Source organism: Nilaparvata lugens, chromosome X (assembly GCF_014356525.2).
Source record: "Nilaparvata lugens isolate BPH chromosome X, ASM1435652v1, whole genome shotgun sequence".
Classification (NCBI taxonomy): domain Eukaryota; kingdom Metazoa; phylum Arthropoda; class Insecta; order Hemiptera; family Delphacidae; genus Nilaparvata; species Nilaparvata lugens.
Window position 1 is genome coordinate 101,037,664 of NC_052518.1, and position 19,741 is coordinate 101,057,404.

Sequence of the window (19,741 nt, forward strand, 5' to 3'; positions counted from 1 at the left end):
AACAAATCAAGTAGGCTGGCCCTGAAGAAATGCGTTATTAGAAAACATAAATAATAATTAAAATATAATATTTAGTCTCCAATAATACTACATACTTTTAAATTATACTATGAATAAACTCCTTTACTGAAACTTAGGAACATATTGTTATATGAAAAAAAAACACTTTGATGACATCAAACTAAAGCTTTATCAATTTCATTTTCATAAATAATGAGGACAGTGATTGAAGGTTTAAGCTTCGGGGATAATAATATTGCACTCCTAGAGTTGCGCCTCAACATAAAATTCGAGTCAACAAAATATGAATTAAAACAAGAGATAAAGTAAAATATAGAAATTAGACAATTTCGAGGTAAAAAGTTGCTGGAAGGGTAATGCTAAATATAAAACTACAACACAGATGAAAATGAATCAATTTCGAGGTAAAAAGTTGCTAAAAGGGTAATGCTAAAATACAACTAAAACACAGTTGAAAATTAGTTAATTTCAGGTAAAAAGTTGCTGAAAGGGTATAAAATAAGGGTTGCTAAATAAAATTGAAAAAAAGTAATTTTAAATGAGTAAAAGAGAAAATAAAAAGATTAAAATGGAGCTTGTAGTCAGCCAAGAATTTCTGCAGAGCCAACTTCATTCAGTTTTTAAATTATTGTACTGCAAATCAAAATAATGTTAATTTACTAATTTAAAATATGATTAAAATGCAAGCCCAATAAGTTATTAGGTAACTATACAATATCATGTTGGTGTATTTAAAATTGGTGTATTTTATACAGCGTTGAGAAAATTATATCAGCTATGATGAATTCTTTGAAGAATAAAGTCAGTTACACAAACACCGATTTTTGGACGTACGATTTTCTGCCGTCCTTATAGATTCTACCAGATTCAACGGAATTTGGCAATCACATGAATACATCATCTGTTTGTCAAGTTATGTTAAACCTAATAGACTTTATAATGACGGCAAAAAATCGTACGTCCAAAAATCTTTGTGTGTATAACTAGACTTAGTGGCGGTTGCTCAGAAGCCGTTCAAGTCAACAAAATATGGATTAAAACAAGTGATAAAATAAAATACAGAGTGATTACTTTACAACTTTGAAAGCACATGAATATTTATTGAAATTACTTACAGAGAATTGAGAAAGGTGTCATTTTGTTACAAAACACAAAACAAGTTTAAGGTGTGGGTGTTATTCTAGTTGGATGTGACAGCCGTTGGTAATGCGACATACATCCCACCGATAATCGATTTCTTGCCACACTTATACCAGCATATTAGGCGTAACTTGTGCAAATGCAGCGATCCGAATGTGATCCGATTTCGAAGGTCATTAAGATTGTCTGGTAGAGTCGGAACACAAAGAATCAGGTGATTGGGTCATGTGGAAAGGATGACTGCGGGCAGAATCCCTAAAATTGTGATACGAGAAAGGCTTGACAATAGGCGACACAGAGGGTGACCCCGGAAAAGATGACTGGATGAGGTGCTGAATGATGTTAGGAGTTTGGGAGTGAGGGGATGGAGAGGCATAGTCAATGATAGAGATGCGTGGAGGTTGATAGTTGCGGAGGCCAAGGCTGTAGCGCCATACAAGAAGAAGGTAGAGGCGGAACATAAACCTTATCCTTAACGAAGCTACACAGGTAGAAATTCCATCGGTGTTGAATCCGTTGAGCAAGGTGGCCATGCAATTGGATCCAGCGAAGTTGAAAGCGAATGTCTAGAAAATCCAAACTTCTCCGCGGAAATGAAGTGGTGAACCGTCATGCTGAACAAGATGAACAAGTGCCCTTTTACTTTCAGCATGACGGTGCACCAGCTTATTTCCGCAGTGAAATTTCGGGATTTTCTATACAATTGCTTTCAAATTCGCTGGATTAACCATGCAGGGCCAATTGCATGGCCACCTTGCTCAACGGATTCAACACCGATGGATTTCTTGCTGTGGGGTTTCGTTAAGGATAAGGTTTATGTTCCACCTCTACCAGACAATCTTAATGACCTTCGAAATCGGATCACATTCGGATCGATGCGGTTCCACAAGTTACGCCTGATATGCTGGTACGAGTGTGGTAATTGTGATTGAATTCACGAGAAACAATCAGAGAAGGTTTTTATAAAAAGGATTCTCTGATTGGTTCTCGTGACAATAATCACGATTATTATATATATTTCGCATTACCCTTCCAGTAACATTTTACCTACAAATTGTCTAATTTTCATCAATGTATTGGTTTTATACAGGTAGGGATGTCAATCCCGGGACTGATTTCCAATCCCGGTATTTCGGGATTATCCAATATAAATCCCGGGATCCCGGGACTGATCCCGGGATTGGCAAAAATCAGTTTCAATTTTTGCAATTGTTCCTCCTCAATTACATGTTCAGTAACAGTGTGTGGAGATGAAAAAGGGCTCATTATAGAGGGAGAGGATATTATTAAAATGAAAAAATACTTAGGAATAATATTAAAATTTAACATTCTATTTCTATAAATGTTTCAAAGATTAGGAGTAACTTTTTTATTTGATGTCCTACCTTCAGTTAGCAAGATGACTCAGCAGAGTGCCGGTTGCACAACAGCTGGTTAGATTTTAACCGTGATTAATTCCACAAGAACCAATCAGAGAAGCCGTCTTTTCAAAAAGGCCTTCTCTGATTGGCTCTCGTGAAATTAATCACGGTTAAAATTTAACCGGCTTTGTGCAACCGGGCCAGAGTCTTTTTTATGTAGAACAAAAGCATTTCTATCCTAAATCAGGACGAGATAGAGTTCAAACTTTTATCATTTCAAATACTGTAAATTGAATTAATATTACTTGAATTAATAATAGGATAGAATAATTTTGGTAAGACGCCATACTGACCAAAAAACACGAAGGCTGAACCACTACTCTACTAAATGAAATTTTGTAGAGCCAACTATATTTACTTCAACTAGATATTCTACTTATGTTGGATGTGACAGCCGTTGGTAATGCGACATACATGCCACCGATAATCGATTTCTTGCCACACTCGACTGTCTGCGGGGTACTGTTAAATTTGTTCTAGGAATGCGGTAATGAGATAATGAACGGAAATTCTACGACGGAATGTTAGTTTCAAAGAGATTTTTATACTTATGAAAGGCTAGAATTAAATTTTTCACGTAAAGTTGTCTCATTGTTAAAACTGGGAACTCTGCAAAGGCTATGGCTGGGATGTCGTCTTGGTCTTCCAAGTGCAGCTTTTAAAATATATGTATTTAATTACAATGCAAATTACACTAATACATTAACATTTGAAGATACAATAATAAGGCAGTCCTTGTGCTATTTTCTTCCAAATTTATAGGTGACAAAGTCCAAGATAAGGTTAAAATTTCACGTGTACAATTTTTATAAAATTTTAGTCAAAATAAACATGAAAACTATAAATTTTGAATTTAGATGACTTGAATTAATAAATTGATAAGTATCTTTGAATTAAGGAGGGTTTTATTAAAATGTGCTTTCAAAGTTGTAAAGTCATTTTATAATAAACCTTTATAAAACCAATACATTGAGGAAAATTATACAACTTGGAGGTAAAATGTAATGGAAGGGTAATGCGAAATATATGTAATAATCGTGATTATTCTCACGAGAGTCAATCAGAGAATCCTTTTTTTAAAAAAGCCTTCTTTTCGAAAAAGCCTTGTCTTATTTGGTTCTCGTGTAATTAATCACGATTGGAGTTTAACCGGCTTTTGAGCAACCAGGCCTGAGGTTTACATTCTTCAAAAGTATGCGAGAAAATTATTTTAAAACATTCTAAAAATATCGACATAAAAGATGGCAAGAGTATTGAAAGTGATAAATTAAGTAAAATTGACAGCTTATCAAGTAACTATGCTAATGTGATGGGAAGAGGGTTTCTGTCAAAGTCAAATAACGAAGCAGACGTCGACAGATGCGCTCGATTGTTCAAGAAATTTTTTCGACAGTTTTTTCGTTCACAATCACAAAACCTTGTTTTGAAGCGACGAACTTCTCGAGCGCCGGTACTAGGATTTGAGTGCAGCGGTTGAAGATGATGCGGCGCAAAGCGTTGCAACGAGCAAGGTGGTCGAGAGACGATTCGGTTAGTAGGCGACACGAGGAGACGTCCAGGTGTGTGAGGGTGGTGATGGTTGAAGCGGGTGCGGTAGCGAGTTGAGCCACTCCCGCGTCCGTCAAGCGAGCGCAGCATGATACGTCCAGATGTGTCAGTTGCGGAAGGTTTTGCACGATGTAGCGTAGTGACACGTCCGACAGATCGCAGCCAGCTAGTCGCAGAGTACGCAGGCAACGTAGCCGCGACTTGGTGTCGACTAGGCCGGGCCGCGAGTCGGGTGGTGGACTAAGTACATCCCGCAACGACGCATCATTCATGCCAGTCACGAAGCTCAAATCGAGCGACACGAGTGGAGGACACGAACAGGTGCGCAGAGCAGCCACTCCAGACCACGAGCATCCTTTCAGCGACAACTCCTTGAGCTGCGGCAGTCTGGCCACCAGCCACGCGAGCTGCCTTTTCGCAATGTTCGTCCAGTCCAGCACTAAACTGTCGGGCTGTCTCCTGACGATTCCTGCCAGACACGCAGCGGTCAGCCGCTTCTCCGACAAGTTCATGCGTTGCCAGAGCGACGGCTCCGCACTGAGCTGCGACCAGAGACGACACACGCGGGCGCAACGTGCCAGATCCCCGGGTGACAACAGCCGGAACACGGGAAGCAGCGCTGTGCGCTCTAGGGCGGCGGGACTCTTGCCTGCTGCCGGCCTCACGCCATACAGAGGTCGGCGCAGAGTTTTGCTCGAGTTGCCTCCCATATGGTGGGATGAGTGCGAACGTGATCCGCTCGTTCCGTTTGTGTCTGACTCTGTGAAACTGTCGTTCGACCACCGCTAAAAACAAAAACCAAACCTTAACTCTAATACACTCATCTTGATAAGATATTCGATTAAGTTCAAATTTGTGTCCTCTACAAAACTCAAAAATTAAAAAGGTTGCAATAATATGAACACACCGAATGCGTATATGTGCAAGAGCACGATTGGTTATTGGATAAGATATTCGATTAAATTCAAATTTGTGTCCACCACAAAACTCAAAAATTAAAAAGGTTGCAATGATATGAACACACCGAATGCAAGAGCACGATTGGTTATACATTATCAAGCGCGCACATGAGAAACAAACTGTGGAAAAAACAATAGGAACACTATACTCTAGTGTGGCTAGCGACTAGCCATTATAGTTATAGGTACTGCAAAAATTTAGGTGATAAATCAAGGTAGATGCAACTAGAAGTAATCACATTATGTTTCTGGAAAGTTATTAGGATATGATCACTTATTATGTGCAAGTGCACGTGAGATCATGTATGACCAGATGAGAAACAAAATCTGAAAAGATTTAAACATCAACACTGAATGCGTTCACAGACAAGTCACAACCTGTTTCTATAGCTGCGTACAGATATACGCGCCTCCAACCCGCTCCGCGCACGCTCCGCCCTCGTTCCACCATCGCTCCGCCCCCGCTCTGCACTGGCACCGATCATGAACGTCACGGGATATGTTAGCTCTCCTCGCGTTCCACCCTTGCTCCCCGGTCGATCATCAATCGCTCTGCTCGAGTGACGTTCGGTTGTGGAGCAGAGCAAAAGTCTGTACGCACCTTAAGACTCCTTCCAGATTTTGTTTCATATCTGCACGTGTGGTCATGAATTACATACGTGCAACCAATGTGATTGTACCCTTATATTAACGTTAACAACTTTCACAAGAAATCCCTGATTGAACGACTGACAATTGTAATAAAACCAATTGTGTGCTCAACACTCAAGTAAACCCACCATACCGTCTTCACTGGATGTACGTCCTGTAAGCTACTCCACTTGTCAATCTAAACAAGTTAAAGTTACTTTACTTGTTAAAAAAAACAAGTTCAAGCTACTTTACTTGTTGAAAGTTACAAGTTCTAGTTACTTTACTTGTTAAAAGTTACAAGTTTAAGCTACTTCACTTGTTTATACTAATTTTCATTATGTACATAACAGATAAGTTCTACTCTTTAATTCTAAGTTTTCTAATAATCTACATATCCATTCTCTGTTCTGATAAAGTCAATCAATACTTTATATTTTTCAGTGATTATTGTCTGCTGTGCAATAAAATTGATTTGATTAGAGTCCTGATAATCCGTTTTACTTACTACTGTAAACAATGATTCACAAAGGGGAACTTAACAGAAATCATCTGTTCCTTGTATAGGTGTAAATGATTTTTTTGAAAATGACTATCATAAACTATGTCATACATGACATCAAAATCCATTCAATTTTATTGAAATATTATTTTGTGAGTTGGAAATCTAGTCGCGGATTTTATTATTAAATGTTATTGATGAAGCGAGAAGATCTCCAATGTGCAAAGATGAAACGTATGTTTTATCACGTTTCGTGAAGGCAATATTATGGTTTTTAGCTCCATGCTATACAAACAAGAGTGAGTCGACTTTTGGTCTGTGAATCAAGGCTGCATGTTTTTTCACATAAATAGATTTTGAATTTTTCTTACGAGGCCCGTATTCTTTAAACCGTTTGTGAAGTATAGTTGTTGAGTTAAGGCATTGCTTACCTGAAGGATTCTGTCTTGAGAATTCAATTATTATAGGCTGTCACAGTTCGGGCAGTTTAAACCTGCATAATTTATTGTGTTTTCGAGATTTGAATCTTGTAGGGGAAAGCTGGTGCTTTGATTCAATCAGCTGGCAGAAGTTTCTTTTATATATTTATTTATTTAAAGTCGGGAGTGGTTTAACCGGACCTTTGAGGATCAGGCCGAGGAACAATTTCAAGGTAAAGTTAAGATAATAGTTCATTGTACATTCTTTTTCCAGACCTATAATTTTAAATAATAATTTGTTTTTATTTTCAAAAACCTGAACGACCACAGGTCAGCAAACGAGTAGCCCTTAATTATTATAATCAGAAATCTTGATTGTTTGTTATAGTAATTTCATATTTGTCAATAATTTCATCTTGATTGTGTTAAATGTAAATATATGATATAGTTTCAAAAAATTATATATTAAATTGTTCATTTTTGATTTCATCATTTCACCACCCACCTGAAAACCTGGTTTTAGTTTTTCTTTTCTTTATATCAATTACATATAGTAGTTCTTTTCCCACCATTACACTTACACTGGTTGAGTTTTGGTCATCTGGATCATTGCTGGCTTTCATTCGCTTGGTGGTGCCTTCAGATGTGGTTAGTGACGAATCTTGATCACCGTGTTCATATGAGTCGCTTTCTGAGTACGATTCGTAATCCACCTGAAATTAATTTGATAATTTTATTGAATGCGAAGAGATGATGTGATATTTCTACATAATTGAAAGGATGAGTCATTATATAGTTATTATTAGCGATGGAAATCAGACAGATGCAAAGTCCAATTTGGAACAATGTAATCTTTTGATTGACAGTTGGAGTAAGGAAAATAAGTTAGCTATTAATGATAAAAAAAACCACTACTATAAGTTTCAGTCTAGCCAACAGCCCAAACATTGAATCTACCCAGTTCCTCGGAATTTTTTTGCAATCTAATCTTAAATGGAATACCCATATAGGAAATATATATATAATAGAGTACTAAGAGGGCTTTTTATGTTGAGAAGGTTGGCTGGAAGTGTGACAATAGAGGTCTTGAAAACAGTTTACTTTGCGATTATACACAGTCACCTAGCCTATGGTATAATTTTGTGGGGAAATAGTCCTTTGGCTGGTAAACTTTTCCTGCTACAGAGGAGAGCCATTAGAATATTAAACAATGAAGAGCCACGTAGTCATTGTAGACCATTGTTTATTGAGAATAAAATTCTGACTCTTCCTTCTATGTATGTCCTGGAATGTCTGTGTTATGTCAAAAAGAACCTGGATAAATTTAGCCTCAACTCTGATAGGCATACATACAATACAAGAGGGGCAAGTAATATAGGTGTCGAATGGTGCTCTTCCAGCGCATCATTGAGAAGTTTCAGGGCCCAATCTCTCAGATTTTATAATGCCCTTCCGTCATTGGTAAGAGACCTAGATGCCACCCAATATAAAGATAGAGTTAGGAAAGGCCTAATAAGAGGTGGACTTTACAAGGTACCTGAATTTTATAAAATTTCACAGTCTATGTAAATCTGTTACTATTGTGTATGATTTAGGCTGTGAAAACTTAGTTTGTAATCTTGTTTAATAAGTAAATTTTAGATGTAATTGTGTTTTAGCTGTGTAGACTTTTGTATTGTTAATTATTTTGTATTATTTTGTATACTTGTGACGATGACCAATGTTTATTGTAAACCAAATGGTAATAAATATATTATTATTATTATTACTATTATTATGTATCGTATGAGATAGAGCACATCACATCATTTCTTTACAAAGTTAAATTCAGTGCGTCAAGCCATTGGATGAAATTTGGTGTTGCTTGATGCACCTAGTCAAGGTTTTCATTAAATTTAAAAATTGGGCATATGATTGATTGTCTGTGTCTCAGCGCCACATTCACATACAGCAGAGTCAGCAAAGCACCATTTATACATCAGACCTCCACATCTTCTATGGCCAGTGCGCATTCGGTTCAACCGAGTCCATGATCTTCGTGGCAGTTCAAATCCTGCCGTTGGTAAGCCATTGATGAGATAAGATATGACATTGATGAGAAAGAATAAGAACAATACCACTATATATGTTATGTTATGTTAGAAGGAACAGATTCAAGGATCCAAATGTTCAAAAAACCTCACACGACAACCGAAGCTTATTGTGTGTCCCAAGTATGTTAGTTGGGCAAACCAATACCTGTGTCCTTTACAAGGTCCAGGAGTTTCTTCCCCTATACTAACATCCCATTCATCACCTGGTTGCTTGCAGCAAAACAGAGCCCTTATTCTAGCCCCTAGTCTCTCGGGATCCAGTATGATATGCTTGGCAGTCCCTCAGACTGATTACAAAGCCTGACTTTCATTTCTGAGACCAATATTGTGTGGAGATGTTTCCTGAAGTGGCCATGTCCCACTATATGTATAGTGGTACTACAATAAAGTGGTTTTGACTACATCAATGAAGCATGGTCCTTAAGGAAACATATAGAGTACCTACAATAGTTAATAATTTTGATGAATGGATAAAAAATGAATAAATGAATTTATCTCCTCCTCATATTACAAATTGAATAGTGTCTTGGAAATTATACTCATCACGTATCCAATAGTGTGATCAGATAATCGAAGTATAATAAACAAGGTAAAAACATTATCAAATTAAAAAATAAAAATCTGGTGTGGTACACTCACACAACTTTCCTTGCTCATTGAACTGCAAGCCCCATTCTCAAACGAGAATAATCAGGGGAATAACATAATGACTATTGGCGGTAACATAATTGAAACTGCGATCAGACTACTGTATATGTGTATATATAATTGTTTTCAGAGTTCTTTTTCCTTTGTGTAAATTGTGAAATTCGATAATTTTTTCTAAGGTCGTCGAAACAGCTGTTCTACAGATGAAATATCTCGACTATGAGTTCTTTTTATAAACTGCTCTACCTACCTACCTCATGCACGAGAAGGAGGTTACAAAGTACATTTCTCTAGGATGGGGTGGACCCCTCATTAGTTTCTCAGGAAGGAGACTCATGCCAGTTGATAGAGCTGATAAATAACTATACAGGGTATGAATTTGAAGAAAATCGTTAGAGCCATTTTCGAGAAAACAGTGAAAAACATGGTTTTTAGTAATTATTCGCCATTTTTCTCAAGAATTTTAAGGAGCTCCTGCAATTTTCCCAGAAATGAGACTCATGTCAGTTGATAGGGCTAATAAATAGCTATCCATGATATAAATTTGAAGAAAATCGTTAGAGCCGTTTTCGAGAAAACAGTGAAAAACATGGTTTTCAGTAATTATCCGCCATGTTGAATAATTGAATTTTATTGAATTTCTTATTGCCGGATCCTCATGGTATAAGGACCTTAAGTTAAAAATTTCGAGTCAATCGAGTAATTAGGAATGGAGTTATTGTGTTCACAGACATACACACACACACACACACACACACACACACACACACACACACACACACACACACACACACACACCACACACACACACACACACAAACACCAAAAAATCATGTTTTTGGACTCAGGGGACCTTGAAACGTATAGAAAACTTGAAATTAGGGTACCTACCTTAATTTTTTTGGAAAGCAATACTTTCCTTACCTATAGTAATAGGGCAAGGAAAGTAAAAATTGATCCACTAGTAATGATGATAAAATTTGTTATTTATGAAGAGTGGTGCAGGGAAACGGGAATTCTTGATATAATATTATACAATTGTATCGAAAAACTTGAAAGTATTTTTTGTTTCAGATTAACATGAAAATACTGTAATGCCATCGTTGTCATGCGAATATTTATTTAATGCAGGAGCTGCAAACCTACAACTTGGGCCAAATTAGAAGCTGATTTTAGAAAATTCATTCTAATTTTCTAGACTTTTAGAGTTCATTTACTAACCTCCAATCGATCTCTCTTGTCTGAGCTTGCATCACTACTAACAGACATCCGGCGAATATCGGACGATTTTTGCCTAGCTCTAAAATGTCTCGGCTGTAACATACAACAAATAAATTATTCAATCATCAATATGCCACATTAAAATTACCACTAGAGCTCCACTACAAGAACATCAATGACTCCAGTCAGATCAAATTCAGATTCCTTTATTCTTGTGTTTAACAATACAAAATTCAACTTACGTTCTAGCATTAAAAATAAATACCAGTATCAGTAAAATAGCATGGTGAATCATATACAGACTGAAGAGTTTTACAATAAAATTGAGCAAAGAAATATGCAAATATTGAGGTATTACTGTAGTGTTTTCACATGAAACGGTGAAGTGTGGACCTTTAGATGTCCATTCTCAGATAGTGTATCGAGGATACCCTCCCCTCCCCTTCAGCACTTGACCGTGAATAAAGAAGGTTGGAAATACTACAGAATTTTTTTAAGCGTAGAAAATTAAGACTAAAAATAAATCGAGAAGTAAAAACTATAAATCATTGAGATTTAAGAAATCAGATCAATTGATACTAGTTACATTATCTTTTCTCTATGATGAAATGTAGGATCAGCCAAGAAATATGTTTTTACTTTCTCCAAAACTTCTGGGGCTATTTCTATTACCATGAATGGCATGTTAGTACAAATTTCATAAAAAATTCTTATTCAGGATTGTGTATGAAAGATTTGACACTCAGTGCCGGTTGCACAAAAGCTGGTTAAATTTTAATCGTGATTAACACCACGAGAACCAATTAGAGAAGCCGTCTTACCAAAAAGACCTTCTCTGATTGGTTCTCGTGAAATTAATCACATTTAAAATTTAACCGGCTTTTGTGCAACCGGGCCTCAGAGTTTCAATAGAGAGGGATGTACGTCCCTTAAGACAAACGGGTTCTTGAGATATGGTGACACAGTGGTTGCTTTTAGAGCGAGGAGCACACTATAATAATTGTGTTGCATGTTCATTAAGGTAATGACTACCAGAATCGGCAAGAGCGCGGAAAACATGACTGTTTCCATATAAACAATAATATCGAGTGACCTGGCTGGCTCAGGTCTGGTGTCAGAGTTTTCAGGTCGCAACTGATCAATTTCAGGGCCTCTGACATGACCTAACGACTGCTTTTTAGGCAGCTTAACGTGTCCATCCGAAACACGGGAGTAGCCCGCGAAAAATATCTTGCCCGGGCTGGGATTCGAACCCGGGCCTCTAGATTATAAAGCCAGCATCTAATCCACTCGTCTACGGCGACTCCGACTGTTTCCATGAATAGTGGTGAGTTTGACAAGACGTATTCCGAGTAGAACAGTAGACGCTGTTGTAGATGCATGAGGAGCGGGCTGGTTGTAATAAGTAGTCATAGTACAACAGGAAGTGTCTTATCAATTTCCGGTTGAACTGAATCATCTTCGCAATTACTCGATTTTAGAGGTATTTTGGTAGTATCAACTAAGTGATTATTATAAAAATGCAACAAATTATGGTGCCGTTTGAGCATGTGAAACAGTTAAGCCAGTTTCACACACATCGATTCTTGTTCGTACGATATTCTGCCATCCTTATGATTTCTAGTAGATTAAACGGAACTTGATAAGCATAATCTATCATCTGTTTGACATCATCTGCTTAATCTAATGGAATTTATAAGGACGACAAAAATACGTACGAACAAAATTCGATGTGTGTGTGCAGCTGGCCTAAGCCCTTGACTTGGCCAACAGTCCTAGCTGTTGACTACGACAAGCAGGGGCGCCATTTAGGGGAGGCCTACCCCCCCCCCCCAAGGATCAGATAAATAATGAAAATTCTGGTGTATCTACACGAATCCTTAGAATCTCATACTGATTTCATACTTTTTTTAAACAGCAGTAGAATAATTCCTTCTAAAGTATCAACAATGTAGCAATATTGCCTTGAAAGTATGGCTACGGGTACGGAGTAATAAAGAATATATTTTTCTCTGTGGTATAGTTGAATCTTGAATTATATAGAATGGGTACAATTATTAATCAGGGCACAATAAGTGAGTTACTGCATAAATTTCAACGTGAGAATTAACAAGTTGCAAGATGTCACAGTAAACCAAAAGAAAGGGCACAGTCAGACGATAAAAAATGTATGAACAGAGTTGGTGAGAATTATTGGAACAGCTTAATGTTTCTTTAGCTTTCTAACTGAAAGTTATTTTCAAATTAAAATATGATCCCCAATGAAATAGTTGAAATTGTCATTGTAAAAGAAAAATTTATCTGTTTACATGATTTTTAAGAAATTTGTTTCAGTATATTTCTATTTTAGGGCTATATTTCTAATAAATATTTCATGATTCAATAACTAATAATGTATATAAAGTTTTCAATTTATTGTGATACATTCTGTAATTCATTTAGAGTATAAAATCAACCTTCAAAATTTTTAATCATCATTCTTGGACCGAAAATCAAGTGACGAAGCAGTGTGTGATTACATAACCTTATCTTTTGGACAACATTAACATTTTATGAAAATTTTTGGAAAGAAATAGTACAGGCTCAGCCTAGTTTTTCCTCCAATTTCATAATTTATTGATATTGATGGATGGAATAGTATAATGAAATAAACTGAGACCATTAGATATAATAACAGTTATCATAAAACTAAGATGAAATATCTCAGTAATTTCTATCTGAAGACTGGTTGGCCGCTATGGCTTCATATAAAATGAGCGCTGCAATCCAGAGATTGTCAGTTTGGTGTACGGGTAAGCATTCCTGACTAGCAATTAGGAGGTACCGGCTTCGATTCACCGGCTAACAAATAAGTTTTGAATAGTAGCGCTCATCGAATTTCCATCTAGCTGTTTAGCCAGTTGTCAGTAGCAGAAGTGTTCGAGGTGATTAACAGCATTTAATTTGGATTTTCGTTTAATAATAATGATTGAATCATTGATATTGATGAATGATAAGAATTTGAAACATGTGAGGAGAACCAACCTTGTATTCTACATTCTTGCCATCCCTACAACACTTCGGACACTCCCAACTGTTGGGTAGATCTTCGTTCACTATGCCCTCCAATTCAGGATACTAAAAAACAAACAAGTAGCATTGACATTGATAAAGTAGAAAAGTAAAATGTTGAACATTTTCAGATCAGATTGATTTCTACATTTGATGCAAGAACAACAACGAATAAATTGAAAAAAAAATATTCACAGAGATGTAGTGCGATTATAAATTGATTGAAATTAATAAATAAAATATCATTTTCGCCACACTGTCAGAAAGCAGCTGTTTTCCAGTCCCTACGTAGATCTGAAAGACATTGTATGCAGACGACTCTCGTCTGACGTCAGAAACAGGTTTCTTTCCGGCCACTCAGTTCCTCCCCACATAAAACATTCTTATTCAATTTATTATTCTTATATAGCTGATGCCAAAAAGTTAGGCGGCTTCGTGGGTCCACATGGTGTAACCTACTCACATCTGATGCAATGCATCTATTTATTGTCTCTTGATTTAAAAATCATCACCTAAGCCAAGCTAGATGACAACTCTACTTGACAACATCAGCTGTTGGAACGCACAAGGGACCCACGAAACCGCCTAACTATTTGGCGTCAGCTATACCTGTAGTGTGGTGGAAAATATCGTATGCGACTCTCTCAGAAAGGTGTTTACGGTATTCGGACAACATATTCCCGGGCGAGGCTTGCCGAGCCCGGGAAACTATCGTCACACCGTAAACACTAACTTTCTGTGCTTGTAGCGTGATATACTATTAATTAAAATTGATAAGGTATAACATGTTATGGAACATCGAATAAATTGAAGAAAAATCACACAAATTTTGTACTATTTAACATAATGAAATAAACTTTATGATGCATTCTATTATGACATGAGTACTGAAGCGCAAGTTTTGTAGCAATCAAACTATTTTATTGGATAAATACAACATAAATATTGTGTTACAACTGTTAATATTTCATAATGAAGTTCATTAACATTTTTTGGTCGTATTTTAATGAGTGTAACAGAAAGATTTCAGATTTATTGAGAGAAACAGACGGTAGATGACAGCTCTTATATTTGTTATTTAAATTGTAGCCTTCCTCGCTATTCCTTGGGTTTCATCATCTTTTATTTATAAATTTAAAGTTATTTATCATTCAGTTTTCCACTTTTTTTTATCCCTTCTTAATGCATGGGAATTATAGATTCATCATAAAATATTATTTTAATGTAGTTTAGATCGCTAATAAAAATTGAGATCTCTCTTTATAATTATAGATATAACGCATATTGTTATGATAACTCGAGCTTACGCACAGGCCTTTGTTGCCTATGTAAGCTCTTTCCTATCTGACACAAGAATTTTATAAGATAATAAAATTGTGATAGCTCAAGAGTTTTATTGTTCAGTATAGCTATATTTTGTTGTTTGATTTTAGTAAGTATATTATATCGTTTCTTGAATTGTATAAACTTTATTGCTTAAGATTCTATGTAACTGCTTTGAATTGTATTCAGAAGGAAAAAATAAACTGAATTGAATTGACTTACTACATGATCCAATAGTGTAAAATGGGCGTGAACGTTCAACAACACGTCATAGAATTACAGCACAATATTGAAAAACATTTATATTATTTATACTATTCTTATTTCAACAGACTAAAACACCCCGTATGAATTCATAAGAGATGGATGAATTATTTTAACTAGAATGAATATCAAAACATGAAAGTTACCTGTTTAACTAAACACTCAGGATGGATGATTTCGTAGCAGACACTGCATTCCATCAATGAACTGGGAACATCCTTATTTTTCTGAATGGGAATGATGAGAGGTTGGCCCCAGCCATCGAGTCCACATACTACACAGGCCGCAGTTACAGGCAGCATAGGCTAAGAAAAACAGTTGCAGAGTTAAAATATAACTGGGTAAATAATCAGGTATTGTTCTATCTGGAGAACATTACTCAAGTTCATTTTCAAATTTACTTAACCTTCCGGTAGTCACGCCCTACTCAATCACACGAGCAGTCGCGTGTTGTATTTTGTGCAACATCTAATTTTCCAAGTGTTATGTACTCTGTTTACTGTTAGAACATATTAATTAATTGTATCATTACTTTTTCCATCTTCTTGGATTATTTTAAACCTATGAACATTTGGATGATTACCATTTCATAGCCCAATAAGGCACATCAAGCAAAGCCATCAATTCTGTGTTATTGGTTCGTTTACAGTCCCCGTATACAGTCTTTCTCTATCTTATGCACTGTCGCGACTAAATGACACCTAAAGACTGAACCATTGCTCGGTTGATACTGCAACTCAGTGGAGTGATGGGGGAAAGTTTTGGAATGCATAGGTGACTCTTTCACTGACACCACCCCATTCAATAGTTTTGTGCAGCAAAAAAAACTGACACTGTTGTACTTTTTACAACAGCGCGACTGCCGGAAGGTTAATAAACTTCAAATTGTTTTTTCTTATTCAGGACGAACGGTTTAATTGTAATATACTAATGGCCGGTTGCAGAGTCATCACATAAAGTTAAAATCAGGCATTTAATTTATTTATGAAGCCATAACTCCAATTTCGTTGCACAGATGTCAAAATAAACTATGGCTCCCATAAAACTAAAAACGCCCAATTAGACACATGATTTCGTTGCAGAGTCGCCAAATAGAGCTTATTTATGTCTCCAATCGCTAAAAACGGTCATTTAAGTTAAGGGCCAGAAGTCGTGCTGTTAAATCCAATATCTACTCCCACCACATGCATTTTATAGCTCTTTTGAAAGACAGTAGAAATTAACTTCAAACTTATAAGTACACAACTCATTTCAACATTTTGGAATAATATAACTGATGATGGAGATGAACCTTAATATGTTATGTGAGAACCTATGCAAACAAAAATACTATTCACAAAAGAGCTTCCGCAAAGCCCTTGTCCGGGAATAGGAGTTTGAATAATGGGACATATAAAAAGATAAAACACATACACACACGCACTCACACAGTCATCGATATTTGACAATTGACAGATCAAAAAATAATAATAATAAAAAATCTTTATTATTCGTCAGAATACAAAATCACTAGAAATATTTCCAGTTACTAATACAATAATAACTGAAATATACAGTACATATATAATCATAGAAATGAATAATACATTCGAATGAATAAATATAATTGGCACAGCTAGCAAAGCGAGCTAGCCTTTACTAGCAAGATTCTAAGATATGAGACAGTTTTAAATAATGTGTCAATATTATTATCATAGCCACCTCTAATACAAGACCCCGGCCTACGATATTGCAACGTCGCAGCGTAGGCCTAGAATCTATAGCTGCGTACAGATATACGCGCTTCGAACGCTCCGCGCAAGCTCCGTCCTCGTTCCTCCATCGTTCCGCCCCCGCTCTTCAGTCGCACCGATCATGAACGTTACGGGAGATGTTAGCTCTTCTCACGTTCCACTCTTGCTCCCCGGTCGATCATCAATCGCTCTGCTCGAGTGACGTTCGGTTGCGGAGCAGAGCGAAAGTCTGTACGCACCTTAATACATGATTGGTGAAAAAGATCAGCTGGTATTTTTTAATTTTTTTTTCACCAATCAGGTATTAGATTCTAGGCCTACACTGCAACGTTGCAATATCGTAGGCCAGGGCCTTGTATTAGAGGTGGTTATGTTATTATCTATTTTGCTTTTTAGCTGAATTGAAAACTTGTTTCATTTGTTGGTGTTTTTTAAGAAGTTGAGAAGGTGATATTGTAGGAGTTATGCATACTGAATAAAGAGATTTAATGCCGGTTGTACAACGCCGGTTAAATTTTAACCGTGATTAATTACACGTGAACCAATCAGAGAAACTGTCTTTTCAAAAAGATAATTTGATAATTAGATAAAACATATTTCCCACAACCGAATTGCAGAGATTTTCTAAAATTGAGCAATTTGCAAAAAAGCTGATTGAAATAAGTTTTTCTAATAGATTTGCAGATATTTTTATTTCCCAAAATTCAACAGTTTGCAAAACAGCTGTTTGAAATAAGTTTTTCTAACAGATTTTTATATAGATAATGAATTATTTACAGAGCTTCACAATCAAGTCATGAAAGATTGAATACTGGTAGAATACAGGGAATTGCTCTTGGCAAAATGACATGCTTTCATTATCGCTCATTATCATACACAAAACAATACTGCAGACCTGTTGTAACCAGAAAGTATATAACCAAGTATACTTTCTATAATCTCTGTTTGTAACCAGTACACATTAAAACACTATGGCCCGGCTGCACAAAAGCCGGTTAAATTTTAACTGTGATTAATTCCACGAGAACCAATCAAAGAAGGACTTTTTGATAAGAGGGTTTCTCTGATTGATTCTCGTGAAATCAATCACGGTTAAAATTTAACCGGCTGTTGTGCGACCGGGCCTTAGGCTAGTTTCACACTCTTTCGGTTCGTTTCGTTTTCGATTCGTTTTCGGCAAATTCCGATAAGTGTGAAACGGTAATTCGGTTTGAATTCGGTACCGAATAGAAACCGCATAGAACCGAACGCCCACTTGACTCTAATAAATTCCATCAGGTTTCAATTCGTTGCTAGCGAGAGGCTTCTTTCACACACTTTCGGTTCGGTTCGTTTCGTTTTCGGCAAATTCCGATAAGTGTGAAACGATGATTCGGTTTGAATTCGGTACCGAATAGCAACCGCATAGCACCGAACGCCCCCTCGACACGAATAGGATTCATTATATTCGAATTCGTTGCTAGGGAAACAGGAAAAAACAAAGTCTTTTACACACGCTTGCCTTTTTTGTTTTTATTTTAACCTGATATCATGATTATATGTTTCAAAATTTTCCAAGTCAAAATCATATGGTCATTTCATTTCTGTTAGTTCACAGGAACATTTTTTCTCAATGAATAGTTTGCTATAAAAATATGAAAGATATAAATTAAAACTTAGTGAGAATTTATATTTTTTTTATTTTTCCACGAATATTACATGATTTCATCAATGGAGAGAAGAGATGAAGTTTTTTATACCATGTGTCAAAACAAGGAACAAATTTTCAATTAAAAAAATAATCTCTCTGGAATTCCAAAATTAACATAATCAAAACTATAACATAAGAAACTATTTAAATAATTCACAATTTTTAATTAACTTTAAAATTTTGTTGTTCGAGAAATAACATCTTACAATTTGACACCAACTGTTATATTTAAATATACCAGCATGAACTGTGAAAAACCAAACACGGCTGTGTTTGAGAAGAAAATACCTAATTAGAACCGTACGAATTAAAACCTGACATGTATGAAAGCCTCATTCGTTTTCGGTAACGAGCCGAACCGAACCGAAAACGAACCGAATCGAATGAAACCGAAAGCGTGTGAAGCTAGCCTTACTGTCCAACCACAGATTTATCCAAGCATACAAATTTGTGTTGGACAATATCTAGTCTTTTTATTCAATATGATTGTAATGTGTTGCAATATCAATAGTTATTTGTGCAACTAGTGCGCAAAGTGTCAGTTTGCTGCACCGAAAGAAACGTTTACGCCCGAGCCGTAGGCGAGGGCGGAATGGTTTCTTGAGTGCAGCAGAGGAACTTTGCGCACGTATTTCACATTAAGTTTTTCCTACAGTTACCATTGAATATGAAAAGTGGGTAATTATGGGTAAAATTGCCTGAAATCCATCAAATGTAAATCTGTGTAATTTTATTATTGATAAAAACCTTAATCCTAAAATCCTAAAGTTCTCGTTGTACTTGGTTATAATATATTATAATGAATAATAATTAGCGCGTTGCACTTATAATTAGCGCGTTGCACCTCTGCTCACTATAGCAGCCCAGTCACTGTTACCAACTTCATTTTGATTTTGCTGCACTGTTGCTCCATATAACCTACTAAGTATTTTGCGTTGCCATGTTGCAAATCTGGAGTGCAGAAAAATTTTTCCCGCACTAGAGCGGAAAAGTGATTCTTTGCGTTCTGTAATCAGTGCAGCAATGGACACTTTTCAACGTAACTGTAGGAAAAGATAATAATTATTTGATTTGATTA

The 19,741-nt window shown here is 36.3% G+C and overlaps 1 protein-coding gene and 1 long non-coding RNA gene across 3 annotated transcripts in view; one reads left to right on the forward strand and one right to left on the reverse strand.

Annotated features, from left to right (window-relative positions):
* Positions 1-11,080, forward strand: part of LOC120354869 — a 62,843-nt gene extending 51,763 nt beyond the window's left edge. The window contains exons 2-3 of the long non-coding RNA XR_005573264.1: positions 8,574-8,702; positions 10,456-11,080. This is a non-coding gene — a long non-coding RNA (uncharacterized LOC120354869). The remainder of the gene's footprint in view (positions 1-8,573; positions 8,703-10,455) is intronic.
* Positions 3,029-19,741, reverse strand: part of LOC111046140 (jmjC domain-containing histone demethylation protein 1) — a 95,176-nt gene continuing 78,463 nt past the window's right edge. For both annotated transcript variants that reach the window (XM_022331632.2, XM_039442839.1), the window contains exons 10-14: positions 15,387-15,545; positions 13,627-13,719; positions 10,603-10,695; positions 7,222-7,353; positions 3,029-4,915 (exon numbers count right to left, since the gene is read on the reverse strand). In XM_022331632.2, coding sequence (XP_022187324.2) covers positions 3,956-4,915; positions 7,222-7,353; positions 10,603-10,695; positions 13,627-13,719; positions 15,387-15,545 — 1,437 coding nt within the window. In that variant the 3' untranslated portion in view covers positions 3,029-3,955. The remainder of the gene's footprint in view (positions 4,916-7,221; positions 7,354-10,602; positions 10,696-13,626; positions 13,720-15,386; positions 15,546-19,741) is intronic.